General features: G+C 42.4%; 1 protein-coding gene across 2 annotated transcripts in view; it reads left to right on the plus strand.

The window, feature by feature from the left end:
* esr1 (estrogen receptor 1) overlaps nt 1-17,124 on the plus strand; it is a 288,949-nt gene that overhangs the window by 216,359 nt on the left and 55,466 nt on the right. For both annotated transcript variants that reach the window (XM_043696506.1, XM_043696507.1), the window contains exon 5: nt 14,400-14,538. In XM_043696506.1, the coding sequence (XP_043552441.1) occupies nt 14,400-14,538 (139 nt within the window). The remainder of the gene's footprint in view (nt 1-14,399; nt 14,539-17,124) is intronic.

The following is a 17,124-nucleotide window of genomic DNA, read 5'->3' on the forward strand; positions in this document are numbered from 1 at the left end:
ACAGTTTTAACTAACAGTGGTAAATACATACAGTACATAGTTATTTATCAAGGGCTAGAATCTATTAATTTGTAACAACAAATGTAGCCCCTGCAAAGTACAGAAACATGGTTCCTGTCTTCAGTGAGCCTGGGTCTAACTGACAGATAAAGTTGTGACTTTGCATACTTTGATAAACTCTTCAACTTTTATGAAGAGTTTGGGAATAGAGGGGCTCGATTTCTAGGGTGCTAGCCCAGTGAGGCATGCTATAGTTTTACAGATATGGCAATTCCTTGTTATAGTTGGACACCACTTGAGCCTGTAAGACTTTTTTTGTTCCACAGCATGGATACTGACTCTTAATCTTTGATGTTTTGCCTTCTGTTAGTCATTGGCTTGTAATTTGAGTCTGCTCAGTGTTTGTAACTATTAAGTGGATATGTTCTCTTGCTATCCTGTGATAAGATTGTCCTTCTTCTCTGAGGATTTGTCTGTGAATCTTCCTGCTTTCTGCTTCTAGAATGATTTGAATAGCTTTCTGAAAGTCAACTCTTCTTTGACTCATAATAAATGATCTTCAATAATTCCAACAATAATTCTGTCTCTCGTGAATTCTGATTTCAAATGTCCATTGTTACAGCTTTCTACTAATCCATAGATTTCTACTAAGACATAATTAATGCAGTTATCTCTGGATTCCCCAGGAGATTGAACTCTTCTGTTTAATCTTGCTCTTTCTAAGATTTTTTGTATTCCCAAATAAAAGTAGTGATTGAAAACTGTTAAACATTGTTCAAATATATCTGTGATTTCTTTAATATTTTAGGAACTTTTGACATTATCCACTATATTTCATATTGAATATAGTAGCATAATACTTGTTCTTGAGAATAAGTATTTAAGTTTGAAGCAGTTCTGCATCTTAAGAACTGTTTTCTACAAGATGTCCAATTTTGTATTTTGCTTGACACATCTCTGACATTGAATCTATGAGGTAATATGATTCCTCCTCCCATTTCTCCTTAATGTGGTTATTCTGAACACTGTAAAACTGCTTAAAACTTGCAACACGTCAGTACTCTTTGTAATCTATCATCTTTTAAGCTTTTAATCTTACACTATTCCAATGCTGTCTTACATCTTCTGTTTTTCAGTCTAAGCTCTATTATTTCGAATATAGCTTTAATTCTGTTAAGTAGCAATAGTGTATCTCTGTCTGCTTGTTGAGGGTCTCTCTCTGCTTCTTTATGACGTAAAATAATGATTTCCTTGCTCCCACAGGCAAAGTGGAGCTTCCCTTACCCTGCAGTTGAGATGGAGTTTTCTTACTTAATTCCCAGAGCTTCAAAATAGTACTTCCCTAAATCAGGGTTGGCATTACAAATCCTTTTCCCTTAACAACCTGCCCAGTATGACTAGTCTTTTCCTATAAAATGTTGTCTTTTTTAATGCCTCTTACCAGCTTTTAGGCCTGGTGTATTCAGGCCTGGAGTACTGCTTTCATCCTCCTGTTCCCTCCATGATCTCTGTAAATTGCTTCTCTATTCATCCACACAGCTGCTGAACTGCTGTTTGAGTTTTCTTAAAGCTGTACTGCTCTGACAGTGATAAACTGACTTGTGTTGTAAAAACAATTCTCCTGAGACAAATCATTCATCATTGTTATGTTGAGCAACGTAAGTTACAAACCTCACCCCATCCACCAGCCCTGGTGTTATTGCATGCCAATGATTGACAGCTTATAGTGGGAGTAGAGTGCAGCCTGAAAATGTGTTGCTGGAAAAGCGCAGCAGGTCAGACAGCATCCAAGGAACAGGAGATTCGACGTTTCGGGCATAAGCCCTTCTTCAGGAATGAGGAAAGTACAGCCACCAACTCTCCTTTCCATCCTCCTTAAGGGCTTATTTGGTTACCAGTGGCAGAGCATGAACCATTCGCAAGTCTTTACAAGAAGAGGCATTTGGTTTAGCACTACAATGCTTTTTTTTTGCATGATAGCAATAGGCACAAGTTACATTGGCTAGCTCGGCATAATCCCAAAGACTACGAGGAACCAGAGATGACCACTTCAGGATCTTAAGCTAGATTCTCCAATTCCCCACTGAGTTCTGTGTGATGTTAACCAGTTTGATGGGGCCTATGCAGTTGCAAACATTCAGAACCATTATTTCCATATATCTGATAGATGCTCATTGGCACTGCAAAGTTTGAGTGTTTTGATTGGTCTGTGGGAACAATGTGACAGCAAAACCTTTGCTTTCCAAATCCTGAGTTGACGAATTGTTCTGTAAGAATGTAAGGTCTTCCTTTAGGTATCTAAAATTTGAGACTAGGTTGCATAGATTCAGCTTGTATTCGTTTGTGTATAGACGATTATGGGTGATCTCAATAAGGTGTTTAAGACTGTTAAAAAATTGATTTTCTTTTAACTTCACTCATTGGGATGTGAGCATTGCTGGCTAGGCTAGCATTCATAGCCTGTCCTGAGGTGCCCTTGACGAGGTGGTGGTGAAGTGCTTTTTTGAATTACTGCAGTTCTCGTCTTGTAGGTAGACCCACAATGTCCTTAGGGAGGGAATTCCGAGATTCTGACCCAGCAACATTAAAGGAATGATGGTATATTTCCGGATGGTGTCAGGATGGTGAGTGGCTTGGAGGGGAACCTGCAGGTGGTGGTGTTCCCATGTACTTGCTGCCCTTCTCCCTCTCGATGTAAGTGGTCATGGGTTTGGAACGTGCTGTCTGAGGATCTTTGGCAAACGTCTGCATTGCATCTTGTAGTTAGTGCACACTGCTGCTACTGAGTCTGTGGTGGAAGGTATGGGTGCTTGTAAAGGGCATATTTCTAATGGTGGAGCAGAAAGATTTGAGGATAGGTGTATTTTTGTAAATAGAGTGTATTAGATGCTGCTTTTATGAAAATCATGTTAACTACATATGTAAAGAATCTATGATAAACCTGTAAATAGCATTGCTGCAGCCTCAACTGAGTATTGTATCTCAAGACAGCACCATTCTTTAGGAGAGATTTGAATGCAGGACATAAGGTGCAAAAACGATTTACCTAAATGTTTCGAGGAATGAGGAAATTTAGTCACATAGATGTATATTGAAACTGGAACGATTTTAAAAAATTTAGATCCAAGTTGGTTTAGAAACCACACAACAGTCCCACCTATTTCCTCTTTATATCTAACCATAGAGTCACAGAATCATGGAGCTGTACAGCACAGAAACAGACCTTTTGATCCAACTTGCCCATGCTGACCAGATAGCCTAACCCATTTGCCAGCACTTGGCCCATATCCCTCTAAACCCTTCCTATTCGTCTACCCATCTGGATGCCTTTTAAATGCTGTAATTGTACCATGTTCCACCGCTTCCTCTGGCAGCTCATTCCATACACACACCACCCTCTGCGTGAAAAGGTTGCCGCTTAGGTCCCTTTTAAATTTTTCCCTCTCACCTTAAACCAATGCCCTCTAGTTCTGGACTCCCCCACCCCAGGGAAAATACCTTGTCTATTTACTCTATCCATGCCCCTCATGATTTTATAAGGTCACTCCTCAGCCTCTGATGCTCCAGGGAAAACATAGTGTACTCAGCCTCTCCCGATAGCTCAAACGCTCCAAACCTGGCAACATCCCCTTGTAAATCTTTACTGAACCTTTTCAAGTTTCACGACATCCTTCCGATAGGAGAGAGACCAGAATCGCGCACAAAAGTGGCCAAACCAACCAGTTGGTTGATTAATCAATTAAGCCCAATCACCGGCTGAAGTGCTTTCTATATTAGCAATTCTTCTTGGAGAAGAGGCGATTAAGAGGTGGTCTGATGGAAGAGAAACATCCCATTGAGAGAAGGATTGAAAACCAGAGGACACTGAATTAAGTTGCCAGATATTTGAGGAAATGCATTTTCATGCCGTTCGGATCCGGGATGAACTGAATATGGTGGAGACAGATTCAATCAATGCCTTCAAATGAGATTTGAATAATTATTTGGAGAGAAAAGATTTTCAGGGCTATGGAGAAGAGGCAAGAGGATATGACTAAATGAGCTAATCTTGCAGGGAATCAGCATTGGCTTAAGGGGACAAATAGCCTTCTCTTTGTTTTACCCATTCTGTGCTTCTTCCTGTGTTCAGTCTGAAGCTATTTAGCTTCAGATGTTGGTTCTTGCCAGTTTACCAAGGGCATTGCATTATCCCCATGCTGTTTGGCTACTGACCCATATACTCAGACACCTGAATCCTGTCAGCACACTGTCAGGATATATTGCTGGGAATGGAGTAAGTGAGATATAAAAATAGACCGGAAAGGCTAGGACCTTTTTCGGTGGAGCGTAGGAGCTTAAAGGGTGACCTTATTGAGGTTCATAAAATCATGAGGGGCGTAGAAAAGGTGAATGACAAGGGTCTTTTCCTTAGAGGGGGTAATTTTAAGATGAGAGGAGAAAGATTTAGAAAGACACAACTTTTTCACACAGAGTAGTTTGTGTGTGGAAGGAACTGATAAAGAAGGTGGTGCATGTGGATACAGTTACAACATTTAAAAGACATTTGGATAAGTCCATGAATAAGAAATGTTTGGAGGGATAGCGGCCAAACACAGGCAAGTAGAACTAGTTTTGTTTGGGATGATAGTCAGCTTGGACTGAAGGGTCTGTTTCCATGCTGTATGACTCTATGACTCTACACTGGAGATCAAAATGGCTGCACTTACTGAATAGATTGATTGCGCCGAATGTAAGATAGAAAAATAGGAAAATATTTCCAGGCTATTATTAGTCTGCTCTATGCTACATTTGTTACAGCAGGCAACATGTGCTGCTATTTGTTTGTTGTTCTGTTGTACAATGGGAATTTCTAAGAGTGCAAACAGAGCTTAGCTTTATGATCTCAGTCATTGTGATTTAATCAGCCCTTCAACTGAGCCGAGTTAATAAATTTCAATGGAAACAATGCTGTTTCGGCCAAATCAGCCAGGCAAAACAAATATACAAGTTGCTTTGTTTAACCCTTGTCTTTAGTATCTTTCAAAAGGGAAAAGTCATAAAACTAAAATAAACAAGATATTAAGGATGAAAGACTTGGCCAAACGTTAGATAATTCTTTTCTTTTTTTCTCTCTTGTTGGGCCTGGCCAAACCCCATCAAATCTGGAGACGGTGCAACAGCATTAAAATTCCTGTTTCCATGATAACAAAGATCAGTTGGAACACTACATGATTAATCAGGTAACTCATTTTAAGACCTGGAAAAAGGAGTTAATTAGGGGTCCAAGTGCCACTAAGCATCATGCAGTGCCAACCACAAAGCTGGGTGTGCCCGCTCCAAGTCTTTTACCCCTGAGCGCATTGACCAACATCGGCTCTGTCGTGAAAATAAATTCCTCACCTTTGTGCTCAATGCCCTCCCTGGCCTCCCTATCTGTGAAACCTTGTCTAGCCATGTAAGCCTCTGGGAACTTAATTCTGGATTCATGCACATAAATGGCCCATTGACAGCAGCACCTTCAACTGATGAGACAAGCTCAGGAATACCTTCTTATACTTGTATTTTTAATCGTTTGAACGGTCACTGGCTACGCCAGCATCAATTGCCCATCTCTAATCGCCTGGAGGGTAGTTGAGAGTCAACCACATTGTTGTGTGTCAGGAGTCACATGTAGACCCGACCTGGTGAGGGCAGCAGTTCCCCTCACTAAAGGGCATTAGTAAACCAGGTGGTTTTTCATGGTCATTGTTCAACTCTTAAATCCAGACATTTTTAATTGAATTCAAATTCAACCATCTGTTGTGACTGGTACTCCTGGAAACATCAGGTTCCTCAGCATCTCCTCAGTTATCTTTGGAAGCTCTCCACACAGGAGGCAAATTCATGTCCTGCTACTACACCTCTTCAGCACCTTTTCATTCATGTAGAATGATACATCGTAGAGGCTATTCAGCCCATTAGGGTTGTTTGGAAAGCTGCTGTGGTGGGATTTGAACCCAGGTCCCAGAACATTACCTAGGAGGCTGGATTAATAGTCCAGCGATAAATCCACTGGGCTGTTCCTTCCCCCTCCTCCTCACCACCATCGCTCTTCCCTCCTTAGAGACTGAATTATTTAGGACTATATTCAGCAAAATTTGGAAGAATTAGGGGAATCTTATAGAAACCTGGAAAATTACGAACACGGTAAATGCAGGAAGAATGTTCCCAGTGGAGCCAAAACAGTCTAAGGATATGACGTACCCATTTAGGACTGAGATGAGGATAAACTGGAGAAGCTGTGAGTATTTATTACAGCAGTAACTACACTTTAAAAGGACTTTCTTGTCTCTAAAGCACATTGAGACATCCAATGGTTTGGAATGGCACTATACAAATATGAAGTTTTCTTTCTGTAGACCACAGATTGGTAGAAAATCATGAAGGGTTTTGATAGAGTAAACAAGAAGAAAATTATCTCTAATGGAGAAAGTACAATATCCAGAGAAGACACATTTCATAAAAAAAAACAAAGATGACATGAGGGCAAATACTATTATGGTGTAACTGGAAATGTATTGCCCTGAAAGGGTATTGGAAATAGATTCAGTAGTGATGCTGAAATGAAAATTGGATCAATACTTGAAAAGGGAGAAGTTGCAAGGCTTCGGGAAAAGAGCAGAAGTTTGACCTCTAGTTGATAGCACTTCCAAATAACCCTGATGGCCTGAATGGCCTCTATGATGTATCATTCTACATGAACGAAAAAGTACTGAAGAGATGTGTGGTGAGCTTCCAAAGATAACTGAGGAGATGCTGAGGAACTCAATGTGTCCCCAAGAGGACCAGTCAGTCCAGGATCGAGTCTTGTCTTTGCCGGCAGGTCTCTAACAAATGTGTGTGACCATGGTACAGGGAGTGTTAGGAGCCCAGTGCTGTTGGTTGTATGGGGGATAGGGAGGAGAACCAAACTGCAAGAGAAAGACCAATTACTATGAACCCACTCCTGAGGTTTCAACTGCTGTCCAACAGCCCACATCATCCAGTCATTGTTCAGAGAAATAAAACTATGGGTCAATGTAATATCTAGCTTGCTGTAATTATGTGGCATCTAGATCTGCTGTAAATGATTTTGTGTATAATCTCAGGCATCCATTGAACCGCATTAGCGGTAGTGGGAGTGGGTGACATTGTCGTTCAATGGGTACCACTGCTGCCTCACAGCGTTAGGGATCTGGGTTCGAATCCATCGCTGGGTGACTGTCTACATGGAGTTTGCACATTCTCCCCGTGTCTGCGTAGGTTTCCTCTGGGTGCTCCTGTATCCTCCCACAGTCCAAAGATACACAGGTTAAGTGGACTGGCCATAGGAAATGTAGGATTATAGGGTAAGGATTTGGGTCTGGGTGGGATGCTCTTCGCAGTATTGGTGTGGACTCGATGGGCTGACTGGCCTAATTCCACACTTTAGGGATTGTTTTTTTAAATCCCTATCACTTGGAAAACAACATCAGAAACAATGCAATTGAAAATGTGCAAACTTTCAGATCTAAAAGAGAGTTGGCTACTAAAAGAAACAACAAGGAAACTTGTATAAGTAAATAGAATTGTTGGCAACTTTGAATGACTGGGTCTGTCAAAATGGCTGGATATTTTCTGCTCCCTGTTGCTGTGGAAATGAAAGGAGATATGAATCCAAATTATAATTTTTGGCCGATCTCACCAGTTAAACTATGAATTGTTTCAGAATTAAATAAAAAGACTGAGCAACTTAGAGTAGCAATCCTGCTATTTGTGTGTAGAAGGAGAGCTATAAGCCATATTGCAGCTTCGGCCTCACTGAGGAGCAGAAAAAGCCAGTCAGGAGAGATTTTGCTTTCACAATGCATTGTGAACCTTCTGTTAATGTTACTGAGGGATGTTTGCCTTCGACATCAGAGCTTGGCGGTAGAGGGAGAATATTGACCAGAGTGTGGCTACACTGCAAAGTCTAGCTGAATCTTGAGAGTTTGGACAATTGAAAGCATCTCTCATTAGAGAAAGGATTTTCTTAGGCGTAAGAGATCCTGAAGTAGGAGCAAGTCTGCTGAGAAAGTAGAAACTTACTCTCACGAAAGCTAGTAACTGCAGATGCTTTGAGATTGTCCAGCATCAGCAAGATTGCAAGAGGGAGAAGAGTATTATGCTGTGAGACTATTCCAGTCCAAACATGAACAACTTATTGTAAACAAGGATGAAATATTTGCAGAAAGATCAAGGTCAGTGCAGAACATATTTCAGAGAGCGTCATGTAAATTAAAAGGAAAACATGTCTAGCATGGGGAAGGTATTGCCCTAAGTGCAGAAGGTTTGGCATGCAAGTGTTTAGCTGGAAAGAATTAAAACAAGCCAATAAAGATGGATTCTGGAGAGATATCAGTCAGTGAGTCTGAAATATCATTCTAGACCATACAACAGGTTCATCTTGTCAGGTCTAATGGTGATAAATGGGTTTGTGACTGTTAGACTAATGAATGCAGAAAGGGAGCATCAAGTGAATGGGACATGTGAATGAGACACTAGTGCCTCTTACAACATCATAGAATCTTAGTATTGCTACAGTGTGGAAGCAGGCCATCGATCCTCTGAAGAGCATCCCACCCAAACCCAAATCCCTACCCTATCCTTGTGACCTTGCAATTCCCATGGCTAATCCACCTAGCCAGCACATACCTGAACAACATGGGCAATTTAGCTTGGCCAATCCACCTAACCTGCACAGCTTTGGACTGTGGGAGGAAACCGGAGCACCCAGAGGAAACTCATGCTCGAATCCTGTCTCTGGCGCTGTGAGTTTGCAGAAATTTCTCAAGGTGGTGATTCAAGCTGAAGCCTTGAAAATGAAGTTGAGGCTATAGGATAGGACAATGTTCATTCCAAGCTGGCAGCCCAATGCGAAAGGAAGAATGATGGTCCAGAGTCACAGATAGTGGACTTTGAAATTCACTCATCTTAGCTGAAGCAAGAATAAACCTTGAATTGTTAACCCGTTACAATCCAGAAGAGATTTGCAGCATTTTGCAGACCACAAAGGCATTAACGACTGAACAGACCCTAAGCAATTACAAAAATGTTTGCAGGTCTTGAATTTATTCCCAGTGAATATTATCTAAAAGTGAACGTGAGACTGAGGCTAGACACTTTATTACCAAGGAGGTATATGCAGGAAAGTAGAGTTGAGGTGAAAGCCAGATCAGCCATGATCGAACCGAATGGGAGAAAGGGTCAAATATCGACTCTTATTCATTGTTTACATGAATATAGAACATTCCAGCTCAGTACAGGCCCTTCGGCCCTTGATGTTGCGTCAACCCATGAAACCAATCCCAAGTCTATTTATCCTACACTATTCCATTATCATCCATATGCCTATCCAATGACCATTTAAATGCCCCTAAAGTTGGCGAGTCTACAACTGTTGCAGGCAGTGTGTTCCACGCTCCTATTACTCTCTGATTAAAGAAACTCCTTCTGACATCTGTCCTATGTGTCCTATTTTCTGGCACCAACCAGTTCTGAAGAGGAAGCGTGCCAGTCAAAGCATTAACTCTGCCTCTCTCTCCACAGATGCTGTCAGACCTGTTGAGTTTCTCCAGCATACTGTATTTCAGATTTCCAGCATTTGCAATAATTTGCTTTAACTCCTTTTGACATGATTTATTTATAAGCCAGTACTGCATCTGCCGCGTAGAGTTCCAGCTGCCCTCGGACTCAATGTGAAAGACAAGCTGGAGGAGCTAGAAAAGGAGGGAATAATCATGATGGGGATAAATCCTCCAGAGAGCACAGGAGCCAGATTGTCCATCAACCTGGACAACTTAGAGTCTGCATAGGATCCAAAGGATCTGAATCAAGCTCTGAAAAGATTTCATTGCCCCCAAACCAACCACAGAAGAAACTTTGTCACAAGGCAAAGCAAATGGGGTTACTGCTCCTGAGGAAAAGGATGATCGTTAGCAAATGAATTTGGATCATAGAATCCCAACAGCGTGGAAGCAGGCCATTCAGTCCACATCAATCGTCCGAAGAGCATCCCACCCAACTCCTGTAACTCTGCATTTTCCATGGCTAACCCACCTAGCCTGCTCATCCCTGGACACTATGGGCAATTCAACATGACCTATCCACCCTAACCTGCACGGCTTTGGACTGTGGAAAACCAAAGCACCAAGAGGAAACCCACACAGAAACTGGGAGGATGTGTAAAATCCACACAGACTGTCGCCCCCAAGGCTGGAATCAAGTCCGGGTCCCTGGTGCTGAGAAGCAGCAGTGTTATCTACTGAGCCACGGTGCCATCCTAATGAAAGTAGTGTTTTTCTAACTGCACTCTGTTCGGGAGATACAGATGTTTGCATCTGGAATTTGGCGTTTTCACTGCCCTGGAGGAATATCAGTCTATACATATGGTAGTCGGGGATCTTCCAGGAATGGAAGCTAAAATGGATGGTCTGCTAGTCTATGGTTATGGAGGTACAATGGATGAAGCCATCACAGAACAAGTGTGCCTGCTACAGAGAACACATCAGATGAAGCTGAGACTGAGCATGAAAACAGACGCAATTAAAAATGCCTGAAGTTAGGTACCCAGGTCATGCAGGAGAAAGTGAGGACTGCAGATCAGAATCGAAAAGTGTGGTGCTGGAAAAGTACAGCAGGTCAGGCAGCATCCGAGGTGCGGGAGATTCGACGTTTTGGGCATAAGCCCTTCAGGAATGTACTGAGGTCATGTGCTGAGCACAAAAGGATTGTTGGAATGACCTAGTGACTCTGGTGATCTGATTGAGGTGTTTTAAATGTTCCTGGAAATGATTGGGTTGACAGAGAGTATCTGTTTCCTCTTGCAAGTGAAGGGTAAAAATTTAAGAGCTAGACATTCATAAGCATATTCTCTGGACCGTCTGGAACTCTGTTACAAGAGAGTTTGTGAATGCTAGCATCCACCACTTTAGAGTCTGAGATCAACGGATTCGTTAAATAAAGGTTATAAGGAATATAGAATAAATGTGAGCAGGTGATTTTGAGGTACAAGTTAAGTGAATAGCAGAACAGGCTTGAGGTGCTGAATGGCCTTTTCCTGTTCCTATGTGCCTCTCTACATATGAGATGGCTCTGGGAAAACTAAGAGAGAAATGGTGGTCCTCATGCTTGTAAGTTTCACCTCCATTGTTACATGGAGTTGGAATGGATCTCAGGAGAACAGTATCATCAGATCATACTCACTCATCTCCTGAACCTCCTGAGCTCTTGGAAGGTGCTACAGAAATGCAAGTATTTCTTTCATCGGCAGTTAACTTGAAACAGTCTGGGAGCTATGGTCTCTCAGCAACCATTTATCTTATAAGTCGCACATTCAAGTCTTGTTTTCACATTTTCATTGAAAATCCCTGCATTTACATTTGAAAGGAGCAAACAAGTCACAGTGTAATTACTGCTTCTGGACAAAGGTGGCGCTGCTGTCTGTCTGTCAGGACAACATTGAACATAGAACATTCCAGCGCAGTACAGGCCCTTCGGCCCTCGATGTTGCACCGACCTCTGAAACCAATCTGAAGCCCATCTAACCTACACTATTCCATTATCATCCATATATCTTATCAAAACTTCATGGTTTCTATTTAGTTGTGAACATAGGAAACCTTGAGGCAGAAACATTACAAAATTTGGAGGGGGCAGATGTAAGTTCTGTAATATATAAAGATTCTTCTTAGCGAGAGGCAGGTAAATCTCGTCATCAGAATTTGTCTATCAACCTGTCAGATATCCAGTGAATAAATAAATCTCTCCTAACCGTTTCTCTCAGGTGTTCATTGTGAAACCTCACTCAAAGAGATTTGAAGGTAACGTGTGGAGATGTTCAAACTCATAGCTGTGTACCAGGAAATGAGATTGTGTTGTAGACTGTGCTGCTTTAAAAGTAACAAAGGTTTTACACAAAGTAGGAAGATAGGAAAGAACAAAGGCAGGCTATTCAGCCCCTCAGGGCTATCCCACCATTCAGTTAGACTCAGTTCATTTATATCTTAATTTAATATGCCTGTCATGTTTCCATACCTTTAAAGCCCTTGTCAAACAAACATGTTGAAATATTCCAATGTCCTTCTCTCAATAGCTTTTTATGGAGAGAGCTCCTGATTTCCAATATCTTTTGTGTGGAGAAGTGATTTTTGATCTCAGCCTGAACAGCCAAGTTCTGATTTTGTGTTTATGCTTGTCTGTTCTGAGCCCCCCCAGTAGAGGAAATAGTTACTTCCTATCTAGATATTTTCCGAATCAACCTGTTCACCGATGTTCTGAAACACATCCAGTGAATGTAGGCCTCGTGGCTCAAAGGTAGCGTTACTACTATTGTGCCACAATAGCCTCTTTCTCCTACCTATCTTACCAAATCCTTAAATCGTCTTAGCCTCCTCAATTAGGTCATCCCTTTATAAGCAACAAAGAACAGTACAGCACAGGAACAGGCCCTTCGGCCCTCCAAGCCTATGCTGACACATTTTGCCCTTCCATACTAAAACTGTCTTCACTTACTGGATCTGTATCCCTCTATTCCCTTCCTATTCATGTATTCATTCAGGTGCCTCTTGAATGCTGTTGTTGTGTCTGCTTCCCCCACCTCCTCTGGCAGCATGTTCCAGGCACTCACCACTCAATATGTGAAAAACCTGCCTCACACATCTGTTTAAACTTCCTCCCCCGCAACTTGAACCTGTGTCCCCTCGTAATTGACCCCTCCACCCTGGAAAAAAGCCTCATACTTTCCACTCCATCCATGCCATTCACAATCTTTTAAACTTCTATTTGATTGCCCCTCAACCTCCTGCGTTCCAGTGAAAACAAACCCAGTCTATCCAACCTACCTTCATGGCTAAAATCCCCCATGGTGAAAGTGAGGACTGTAGATACTGGAGATCAGAGTCAAGAGTGTGGTGCTGGAAAAGCACAGCAAGTCAGGCAGCATCCAAGGAGCAGGAGAATCGACGTTTCAGGCAAAAGCCCCAAAATGTCGATTTTCCTGTTCCATGGATGCCTGATCTGCTGTGCTTTTCCAGCACCACATTCTTGGCTAAAATCCCATATACCAGCAACATCCTGGTAAACCTTTTCTGTACCTTTCTCTAAAGCATTCACATCGGTCTGGTAGTGTGGTGACCAGAACTATACGCAATATTCCAAGTGTGGCCTAACTAAAGTTCTATAAAGCTGCTGTATAACTTGTCTATCCTTATACTCAGTGCCCCTTCCAATGAAGGCAAGCATGCCATAAGCCTTTTTTACCACCTTATCTACCTGTGCTGGCACCTTCAGTGATCTGTGGACCTGCACACCCAGATCCCTCTGCATATCAATATTCCTAAAGGTTCTGTCATTCATTGTATAATTTCCACCTATACTTGACCTTCCAAAATGCATCATCTCACTTTTGTCCAGATTAAACTCCATCTGCCATTCTTCTGTCCATGCCTCCAACTGATCTATATCCTGCTGTATCCTCTGACAATCCTCCTCATTATCCGCAACTCCATCAATCTTTGTATCACCAGCAAACTTATTAATTAGACTAGCTATGTTTTCCTCTAAATCATTTATGTAGATCATGAACAGTGGAGGTCCCAGCACTGATCCTTGTGGAACACTACAAGTCACAACCCTCCATTGTGAAAAGCGTCCTTCCACTGCCACCCTCTGTCTCCTGTGACTAAGCCAGTTCTGCATCCATTTTTCCAGCTCACCCCGATATCATGTGACATCACCTTTTGCACCAGTCTACCATAAGGGACCTTGTCAAAGGCTTTACTGAAGCTCATGTACACAGCATCAACCGCTTTTCCCTCATCAATCATCTTCGTCACCTCCTCAAAAAAGTCGATTAAGTTAGTGAGCCACAACCTCCCCCATCTAAAGCCATGCTGTCTGTCACAAATCAATAAATTTGCTTCTAAATGTGTATAGTTCTAGACTCTGAGAGTTTTTTCCAATAATTTCCCGACCACCAAAATGAGACACATGGGTCTGTAATTTCTAGGATTATCCCTGCTTCCCTTCATAAACAATGGGACAACATTGACTATTTATCTATGATTTATCTATTAATCTATGATGGTCAAGAGAATACATGATCAGCCTGTGCAACTGGTCCTAATAACTTGATTCTTTTTGCCAATTATATTTGAAGAAATTGTCAATGGTATTACACAATGTAACCGAGTGCATTAACAGGGTTGAATGGTCTTTGATTCATGTGGTCAGTGTCAATGTAATCTGTAAATACTCGTTCCAAACTGAGCCCGATGCTGAGCTGTCAGTGTCATGTACAAATGTATGTTTGCTCTGTGCCTTGTGTTCACTGTCATTCGTATGTGTGTGTGTCTCTAATGCGGTCTTTTCCCCCACTCCCCCAGGATTTGTGGATTTAACACTTCATGACCAGGTGCAACTGCTGGAATGCTGCTGGTTAGAAATTTTGATGATTGGCCTTGTCTGGCGCTCCATGGAACATCCCGGAAAGCTCATATTTGCACCAGATCTGGTTTTGGACAGGTACTCCCATCTTAGTTCATTAGTTTGCACAGATGTGGTTTTGGACTCTTGCAGATTTTTAAGGTACATTGGCCAGATGCGTTATCCTGAGCCAAAGTCCTTTCTTTCCCGAACACCCTTCTGACTCTGTGTGGATGGGTTGAGGAACACAGGCTGTAGAAACACTTCTTGCTTCAACTCTAAAGATGGTTAGTGCTGGTTGGAGGCAGAATTATAATTTCCTCCCACAGTCCAAAGAGGTGCAGGTTAGGTGGATTGGCCATGCTAAATTGCCCGTACGGTCCAGGGATGTGCAGGTTAGGTGGATTAGCCATGGGAAATGGAGGGTGATAGGGTAGGGGTGTGGGTCTGTGTGGGATGCTCTTTGGAGGGTCAGTGTGGACTCGATAGGCCGAATGGTCTGCTTCCACACTGTGGGGAATCTATGATATCCCGCTCCACCATGCCCAAATCCGACCTTTTAGATTGGACCTTGGATTTTGTGAAGCACATTTACAGGCAAGAAGTGGACAACTTGACAAGCAATGGACCAAGTATGTTCATTCCACATTCTGACTGTTTGCTTCCTGCTTCTTTGTAGGCATCTAAGTACCTGAATAGGGGGCTGCTTAAATAGGCAAGCTGTGTATCCAGTGCCAGTTTGGGCCCCTATTATTGGGAAACTGAGCAGTAAATGGCAAGGACAGACATGCAGTGGGTGTACTACTGTCGACACTCAATAGCCAAGCCAGTAACCTGGAGGGATTGATTCACTTGCCTTATACCAGAGCTGGGAATAGCTTTTCCAGCTCCGCAACCACAAAGCATTGCCAACCATCGCTCACCTTCACTCTACTTTCCCCATGTCGAGTGGGGAGTTTAAAATTAGCTCAAGAGAATCGTGGAGTGACAGTATGGGACAGTGAGAAGGATAGAGAGTACATAAATGTCCAAATATGTGCAAACTCAACAGACTGGGAAAGCACACTGAATCACACAACTGCGAAGGGTTGGGCAGAATAACAAACACATTTTACACACTGTGTACAAAATAATGTGACCTTCTGAGAGAAATGGGAAAACAATGTTGAAAAAGTACCCCAGTCAATGGGGCTGCAGTTCGTTCCTTGTGATTGTAACTTTCACAACAGAGAAAGACGTTAGCAAATCATAATGGGGCAAGATGGTGGAAGAATGCCCACCAATTTTATATACTTGTATCAGGTTGTCCCTCAGTTTTACATGCTGCATGGGCAGAAGATTAGGAGTTGGAGAGGGGAAGAAAAAGAGCCTGTCTTTGCTTTCCCTGGGATTGCAGCAATGTCTGGTGAGCTGCTTAGTTCCCTAAGGAAGTCCGGAGTCCAATACAATGGAAGCAGAGAAGCAACTCACAATCGTGTTAATACTGCAGATTAGGGAGAAACAAATTTGCATTTCTGTTCTATTTCTGCCACATTCTGAATTTGGTGGTTCTTGAATTTGGACCCCTGTTAACGTAGACTAAAGTTCCAAATTTGAATTTGTTACTTGCCTTATCCACATCTAATTCAGATTTGCAGTCAGTCTTGGCCTGTGAAACAACACTCGGTCAGTCCAGATGCATTTTAAAAGTAGCACATTTGAAGCATACCTTTGAGGCTCCAGTGTTCACAGTGACTGTACTCTTGCCATTTGCAAGATGTGGCGATACATCCAAAAGGCATTCCATTAACTTTCAGTAATGTTTCTTGGCAACACGTACGTTTAAACATTAAAGAATCTCTGGCAAGTGGCTGTGTGACTGGAACAGAAATTGAAACCTTGATTAGTAATGCAGGTGACATCTTAGTGGAGAGAGGTAGGATGTTGATATGGGACATAGGGTCCATGAGATTGACAGAAAAAGGATTGCTGCAGATACCAGACAGGCAGATTATAAAATCACCGCTTTCCATGCAGCAAAGGACTTGTTTACATAGAGTCATAGAGATGTACAGCATGGAAACAGACCCTTCGGTCCAACCCATCCATGCCAACCAGATATCCCAACCCAGTCTAGTCCAATCTGCCAGCACCCGGCCTATATCCCTCAAAACCATTCCTATTCATATACCAAATGCCTCTTAAATGTTGCCATTGTACCAGCCTCCACCACTTCCTCTGGCAGCTCATTCCATACCCGTACTATCCTCTGTGTGAAAACGTTGCCCCGTAGGTCTCTTTTATATTTTTCCCCTCTCACCCTAAACCTATGCCCTATCGTTCTGGACTCCCTGAACCCAGGGAAAAGACTTTGCCTATTTACCCTATCCATGTCCCCCATAATTTTGTAAACCGCTATAAGGTCACCCCTCAGCCTCCGACGCTCCAGGGAAAACAGCCCCAGCCTGTTCAGCCTCTCCCTATAGCTCGAATCCTCCAACCCTGGCAACATCCTTGTAAATCTTTTCTGAACCCTTTCAAGTTTCACAACGTCTTTCCGATGGGAAGGAGACCAGAATTGCATGCAATATTCCAACAGTGGTCTAACCAATGTCCTGTACAGCCGCAACATGACCTCCCAACTCCTGTACTCAATACTCTGACCAATAAAGGAAAGCATACCAAACGCCTTCTTCACTATCCTAA

The sequence above is a fragment of the Chiloscyllium plagiosum genome, chromosome 9, assembly GCF_004010195.1.
Source record: "Chiloscyllium plagiosum isolate BGI_BamShark_2017 chromosome 9, ASM401019v2, whole genome shotgun sequence".
Taxonomy (NCBI): domain Eukaryota; kingdom Metazoa; phylum Chordata; class Chondrichthyes; order Orectolobiformes; family Hemiscylliidae; genus Chiloscyllium; species Chiloscyllium plagiosum.